At 34.4% G+C, this 7900-nt stretch overlaps 1 protein-coding gene across 1 annotated transcript; it reads left to right on the top strand.

The window, feature by feature from the left end:
• The first annotated feature begins 3983 nt into the window (after positions 1-3983).
• On the top strand, positions 3984-4697 carry LOC129226928 (achaete-scute homolog 1a-like). The gene has a single exon (XM_054861556.1). It carries the CDS (start codon positions 3984-3986, stop codon positions 4695-4697), a length of 714 nt encoding a protein of 237 aa, XP_054717531.1.
• Positions 4698-7900: the final 3203 nt, after the last annotated feature.

Raw genomic sequence — 7900 nt, 5'->3', positions numbered from 1 at the left:
GATAAGAAGTTTTGAAATGATATAATGAGCTGGTCTGGTTGGTATCGGTGCAATATTTTTTTTTCTTAAAATAATTCTTAGAGTTTTTCATGAAAGTTTTTATAAGACTATGAGACCAAGTTTATCAGCGTTGTTTGCTACAAAATTTCAATCATCGGTTGGTAAAAGAATCCTGCTATTATACGCAAAGCATTGCCCATGGCTAAAACCCACAATTTTTGATTCAGAACATTTCTTATTAATTACAGATAAGAACTGTTTGTCAAATAAAAATGCTATCACGTGCTTGTTTGAATTCAAAAACTAGTCGGTTTGTCAAAATATGTTATATTTCATTACTAATGCTCTCAAAAAATTAAAATAATATAACAGAAATAATGTAAAACATCTGAAGAAAATATGTAAACATTCTTGTTTTCTTAGGCAGTGCCCTGCCATTGCGGTGCCAGTCAACTTTCTGCAACAGCGGAAGAAGAGTAATTCTGAGTGGGCGTGTTTTGAGAAAGACTAGGTCAAATTTCAAGGTGAATGACCGTAAAATTTTAATCTGTCGTAAGAGAGTCATGTCAATAGAAAGCTCTATTTTTTAGCTTTGCAATGGTTTTTGAATTTTTACTCTACTAATATTAGGAGAGAAGGTAGAGTCATTTGTAGGAATACTCTTTTAATTTTTCCCGTACATTTTGAGTGTTTTGCAGGCGATTATTTCGAACAATTTTCAAAGTAGAAATTTAAAAATTGGCAGGATTACATATCTTGTCATATGCGTCCTTAATGCTAAATTTTATTGAAATTGGAAATGATGAGGCCAAAAACATACTTTTTTTGATTGATGTGACACGTAGTTGCTCTTTTTTTTTTTTTTTTTTTTGCAAAATTACAAGGAATTACTCACAAAACATTAAAATGTTTTTTCTTTTTAATTCACGATACTTCTTAGCAAAGATTTTTTCTTTCGTCTTTTGTTTCAAACAAGTGTGGTGTCTGTCTGAAGCATGGTCATAGTCACGCATATATGATTTTCATTAATCAGTACTAAAAAAATCAGAAACCTATTTTGACGTAACGGAAATGTTTCCTGAAAAAAAAAAGTAGAATCCATCCATCAACAGCACTTTTCTGATCTATTCGAAAAAGGTTTTTCATTTTTCCAAAAAAGTAAGAAGTGGAAGTGTTGACGCCCCAATGCCATGGAGAGAATTTTCGTTCATCGCATGAATTCAGTAAGTGTAAGATAAATTTTAAGTCTTTTTATATTACGCTAATTTATCTTCATCAGATAAAAGCTGAAGCTGTATGAAACCTTTTCCTTATTTTCAAAGTACGAAGTGCAACTTCTTGAAGCATTCGTGAAACAAATGCTAAGTAAAACATAAACCCGAGCAACACTGCCGAATGGATGCCATGAAAACAAAGAAGCTTCGTTGCGTCAAATAATTGTGCAATTCATTATTTGTTTTTGATAACTGTAAATATTTACTATATTAGTTTCAATTCTTTCTTTTAGAATTAACTCTGAAATGGATTTGACATTTGCAAATCAAAACCGTACAGGGAAGATCGTACATAAAAAGAACACACACACACACACATACAAAAAAAAAACAGCTTTAACAGCTTTGTTGCTGTTAGATTTGAAAGAACAGATTAAAATTACTGTAGTTTAATTATGATTAAGATTTAAAAAAGAATAATCAACGTCTCAGTTTGAAGAATTAAAAATAATTATACTATTCAAATAAAGCAAAACAAATTCTACGCAATACTTTACAAAAATAACTTAATTGTATTATAAAATATAATATTAATGAAATTTTATTTTGTTTTTTATCGTAGCTTTAAAAAATAAATAAATAAATAAAAATAAAAATAAAAAATCAAACTTAAAAATTATATCCCAAAAGAAGTTTTGCTTTCACTTTTAGTCGTTGCAAAAAAACAGCAATGAATAATGGTATTTTTTAGTTTATTGTGCGAAAGTAAGATTTTATGTATCAAAACTATTTCTATCAAAAGTTAAATCGTTCTTGAAGTTTTCTAGCGCTTTGATTTAATCAATCGATCAGTCTTCAGTTTTAGACTATTTTAAGCTTTTGGTTTGTCAGAAACTGCATTTTAATTTTTATTATTAACTTTTTTTTTTAAATCGATTTCTTGAATTACAAAACTAAGAGAACATTCTGTATCTCTGTATCTTTTAAAACCTCTCGAAAAGAAGAAAGATTTCAAGTTTTTTTTTCTTGTTTTTTTTTTATTTACTGTTTGACCACGGATCGTATGGAAAGACAAACATCCGTTTTACAGCCGGAAATGGAAGATTCTATTATTTTATAGCGATGCCAGCTTTTGCAGAAGCAGAGTCTCATTCAAATGAGCAGAATACCGGTATCAAATTTTTACTTTTCCCCCTCATTCAGATAGATTCGTCTCATCTGGACGTTTGAAATTTCCATACAATCCGTGGTTGGACAGTATTTTAACACAAGGAGAGAAAAAAATAAATAATCAATCCATCTCCATTTTCCTCAGCCCATTTGCTCGATTTAAAACTTTTTAAATTGTCCCAAGAGTACTGTAAAAGCATTTTTCCAGCGATCCGTAATTTTTACGAAAAGGAAGATATCGGTGATTTTGCGCATTTTATATGAACATGAAGAGTCTGCCGCGAAAAAGTATTCACGAGGCTTAAATTATTGCTATTTTGATGGGTTCGCAAAAATAAGTGCTTTTACAGTGATCTTTAAAGTCATGAATTTGTCTTAAAAATGTTGTGACGTTTAACTAAAAAAAAAAAAAGAAGTTGAAGAATTATACTTAGAAAACCTTACTGTTGATTGCTACATTAATTGTAAATCTGAAAACATATGATTACATCTGAAGCTCCTTTTATTTTAAGCTACCGAACCTTCTAATTAAAATCCTTCCCGCTTCATTGCTGAAGAAAATTAGGAAGTGCCTTGCCATCATTTCCTTCTAAACTAAACAATCACGAAACTAATAACAAAAAACTTGCTGGTTAAAAAAAAATGGACGTATCACAGAGAGAAAAAAAAAGTGATCAAGAAAAAAATAAAATAAAATCAATCCATCTCCTTTTTACCCTACCATCCCCATTTGAAATAGAAGGAAAAAAGCCTCCATCTGTTCGTTTCTGCCGTCTCTGCAACTAGCCTGCCCATTCCAAGGTTGGAAAAATAAAAAAAAGGGGAGTAAAAATGGGGGGAGGAAACTGCAAGAAAAAAAGAGAAAAAGAAATCAAAAACGTTCGTCGTCTTGCAGAAGGGGAGTAGAGAAAAAGGAAGACAACCCTACCTGCATCCCTCCCGCTCGAAAGCGACGGAAGAAGAAAAATAGAGGAAAAAAATAAAGGGGGTGAAAAGGGGGGGTCTCGCGCCACGCGACAGGGACTGTTGGCACGAGCAACAAAGCTACAGGAGGGGCTAAGTATTCATGAGAAAGAAGGGAGCTTTTTAACTGTGGAACGGCCCGTATTGGGCTCTCAGATCCTACCTGGTTGAGGAAGGTGCAAACACGGATTTCTCGCGCTCCCGCGAAGGTGATATCGTGGACGAGTTTATCTTGCGATTGTTTATCGTTTTGCGGTTGTAGTAGGGGACTTTACTCTCAGTCGTAACGCAAGACTTCATTGATAAAATCGCGAAGCATGGTTTTTGACGTTCAGGTGTGGTTCATTTCTTATCGGAAGCAAAGTGTGAAGAATATCAATTAAGTTCTGGATTTTGTCCCGATACGAAATAATTTCTTTTTGATTCAAGATACTGGTAGAGAAAATATTTTTGCGAAGAGTTTTTATTAAAGGCGATGAGTGAGCGATATTATTTTTGAGAAGGTTTTGAACCTATGAGATATTTAATAATATATTTAAGAAGATAAAAAATTCAAAGAAATTAGTTTATTAGAATACCGGAATGAGGCTGCATTCGTTCCATTAAGCAGCTGATCAGTATTTTATAGAACAGAATATGGCCTCTCTCACAGTGCTCAATGGTCTCAGCGACCACCAGACCTTGGACAATAACAGCAACAGCAGCAACAACAGTTGCTCGACTGCGACATATCTCTTGACCACGTCCGTGATAGCGACGACGACGACGCAAACGACATCGACGACGAAGACCACCAAAATCGCTCCCAAACGACAGCGCAGTTCGGACTCCTCTTCGTCAACGCCGAAGCGCCGCTCGTCGCTGGGAGCGCAACGGGGCGGCGCGGCGCCGGCCGTGGCGCGTCGCAACGAGCGCGAGCGCAACCGCGTGCGCCAAGTCAACATGGGCTTCCAGACGCTGCGCCAGCATGTGCCCAACGGTGCCAAGAGCAAGAAGATGAGCAAAGTCGAGACTCTGAGATCGGCCGTCCAGTACATCAAGCAGCTCCAGCAGTTGCTCAACGAGGATGGCTCCATCGACGATGCGGACGAGAACAGTGCGCCCTCGCTTCAGTTCCATCCCTCGCATCTTCAGCATCCCTCGCACCTCGCGTTCCAAACGAGTTTCGAAGCCAGCCTCCACCTTCCCGGGTCGGCGCAGGCGGTCGGGTTCAGCGCCGTCGCTTCACCGGGCTGCTCGGCGGCCAGTTCTCCGACTCCCAGTCTTGGTTCCGAAGCTGCCAGTTCGCCCTACGACAGTCTCAGTCCGGAGGATGAAGAGCTTCTAGACTTCACGACGTGGCTGTCTTAACGGTAAGCATTTTTTTTTTTTCATTTGCTTTGATGAACTACCGTGCTCCCTCGAAAATAAGAACTAATTTAAAAAAAACCTTAGCACGATTCCTCTGAGAACTTCTATTAATAAGTAATTCTCTTAAAAATAAGTCTTAAGATGATCACAGAAATCGGGAGGGAGTTGTAAACGTTTTTTCGGGGCATGAGCGCAAGTAGAGGTCTGGGTCCTTCCACCCGTTATTTCTCAATTCGAAACCTCCAGAACGCAGGCCTGATCACTGGAAGGTCGTTATTTGCATGGAAATAAATGTATTGAACTTGAACAAATATGTTTCTTTAATTTGAATAAATGTATTTATTTAACCCGAAGATCTAGTGCCTCTTCTGCAACGAAAATTAATGACGATGACGATGTATCTTATTTTCGGGGAAACTCGGTATCCACATAACCACTAGTGGATCTAGGGGAGGGTTGGATGGCTTCAGCTCTTCCCAAAATGAAATTGACTTGCAATACATAAAATGACTAGTTTTTTTCGCCTTCATGTGGTGATCGTAATTTTCTACCTCTTTTAAAGATTAAATTATTTTATAAAAAAGGTTAAATAACAAATACCATGTTAAATTCCTACACTATATTGCAAGTTTTTATTGATTCCTACAAATGAAGACAATGCGTTAAGTTTGAAAGTGCATGTAAAGAAATCTTAGCCCTCCTCCTGAAGCAATTTCTGGATTCGCTACCGCTCATTATACGACAGATGGGCCAATGAATGAACAGCACCTCGGAGTTATTTTCAAAGAATAAGGTTCAAAAAAAAAAAAAAAAAAAACTGAAATAAAGGAGCAGTAGTCTTTTTACACATCTGGAAAAAAAAAAAAAAAAAAGGACTGAATGATGAAAAAATGCCGTATTTGCCAACTGGTTAAGGGAGTGCATTCACAGGGTTGGTGCACTTTATTTTAGTTCAATCCCACAAAACCTGACGCAAGTTCTCCTAACTTTCGAAAAAGAAGTAGGAACCTCAATTAATATTTCTTTAATGTCTTTTGTCAAATACTTTAGTTTTTAACAACAACATTATGAAAATTTTAAATGAAATTATGCTGAAGTCATTTACTGATCGTTTTATGCTACATTAAAAATTATCATAAGTTCTTCCTGCCTATACTTGGATTAAACTATCATTTAACTCAAATAAAGCACTAATCAAGTGTTGAGCTACTAACGTTGTTGCACAAATAACGGGGCTCCACAGTAACCTTAAATAGTTTTCTAGTTTTTTCTTCATAATTTGTGCTTTATTTGCGCTTATTACTAGTTTCACTTATACACATCTCCATTACCCTCCTACTTTTTTTTTTTAGAATAAGTATTTAACCCCTTTATAATAAACACGTTTTTTTGGTCCAAGCAATTGATTTTCCCGTTTAACTTTTTTTTTAAACATGTATTATTTTTTAAAAAGGGTTTTATCATAAACACTTTTTTCCCTCAAACATTTGATATTCCCATTCAACTGCTTATTCATTGTTTAGTGCTACCCTATGTGTGTGTGCGTGTGAGATCATTAATTATTTTCTGCCAATATATGAATAAAAATATTACTAAACGCAAATAAAGCACAAATTGGGCGTTGAGTTCCTTGCAAAAATGAATTAGTTTTGTAACCTTAAAATAGCTATCTGTTATTTTTCCCTCTCGATTTGTGCTTTATTTACGTTGATTATTTATTGGTTTTAGTCACACACATCTTCATTGCCCCCAAAAGAGGGGCAAATGTGGGCTGTGATTTTTTTTAAATGTATCTTTTATCCCTTTATTATTAACACTTTTTTTAATCCAAACAATTTCTATACTCATTATGTATTAAATTATAACTAAATCTATTAAGTTTGTAAAAAAAATGTAAGCCTAATTATCACCGGGAAGAAATGTTGCTAGAAGAAATTGAGATTCTTCTTTTCTTCTTAGGACAGCAGTTTGTAATGTCATTGTTCTCTTAACAAACTATTCAAACGCTTAAATAATAATAGAGTTTGTAGAGAATATTCCCAAGAAAATAATTTATAAGTATATGCGTTAAAAAAATATATTTACAAAGAATTAAGAACGATGACTAATTAATTCAATCTTCAGACGAAACATTAATGAAGTATAATATTAGTACAAAGAGTTTAATCACAACCGTTTCATCACTTTGTTAAATTTTGGTTGTTAAGTTAATGTTTCATTAACGATTCATCAGAAGGTATTTAATTTTGTTGTACATTAAAGCACTACGCAGCAGAAGCGAAAATCATACGTGCAAATTTATTTGCAACAACGAAATTTCATTTTAGTATCAACTTTTTTTCTCTGACTAAACTGGGATTTCTGCTTATTCAAATTAATAGAGTTACAGAATATCAAGTACTTTTTACATCGCGGGAGAGTTCACAAATGGTAAATGCTAGACATAGCAACAAAACTTCGCTGCATCTGTTGAATGCTTAAGTGCGGAAGAATTTCCTGCACTCTATATAAATAACTCTGAAATACAGCTGTGTAACATTGCGATAAAAAATCAGTTGTATTATCTATTTTCTGCTAAATTCAAAAGAGGGATTAAACATAATACTTGAATTCAAAACTAATTAATTTTACGCTTTTAGTTTATTTGTACGTGCAATGTACTAATTAAAATCATGCATGGAGAGAAATGAAAAAAACATAAGTATAATTCTGAGGAATGATACTTACGTTTTCCAAAAAAATTGACTGAAATTCAATAACTCTTCCTTACCCACGGATATAAATTTCGATGCTAAAAAATTGACCAATCTTTCAATCGATTACGTAAAAGAATTACGCTTTTAATTAATGAAAAAAAAAACCGTTGTACAATAAAAATTGAAAAAAAAAAATCATACTTGTTTCTGGCGGGTAGAAGGAAACCTCTTTTTAATGCGAAAAAGTTCCGAACTTCCGTATGTTTTGCAACAATCGCTATGAAACTTCACTGCAACTCTCCGGACACAGCCGTTGCAATAGTTTTTTGCAAGTTGTTTTTACAACGCTGGCGTTTTCCACTAATTGTTTCAATGCAAAAACAAACATTTACTTCTTGTGTTCACAGTTTAAAACAAAACATAAAGGTAAGAAAACTAGATGAATTTATCTGTGGTTCATGTGACAACCTAATTCAACACAAAACCAGTTTAAATGAAAAAAAAAAA

The sequence above is a fragment of the Uloborus diversus genome, chromosome 7 (genome assembly GCF_026930045.1).
Source record: "Uloborus diversus isolate 005 chromosome 7, Udiv.v.3.1, whole genome shotgun sequence".
In the NCBI taxonomy this organism is placed as follows: Eukaryota; Metazoa; Arthropoda; class Arachnida; order Araneae; family Uloboridae; genus Uloborus; species Uloborus diversus.
This window is presented reverse-complemented; position numbering and strand designations above follow the sequence as displayed.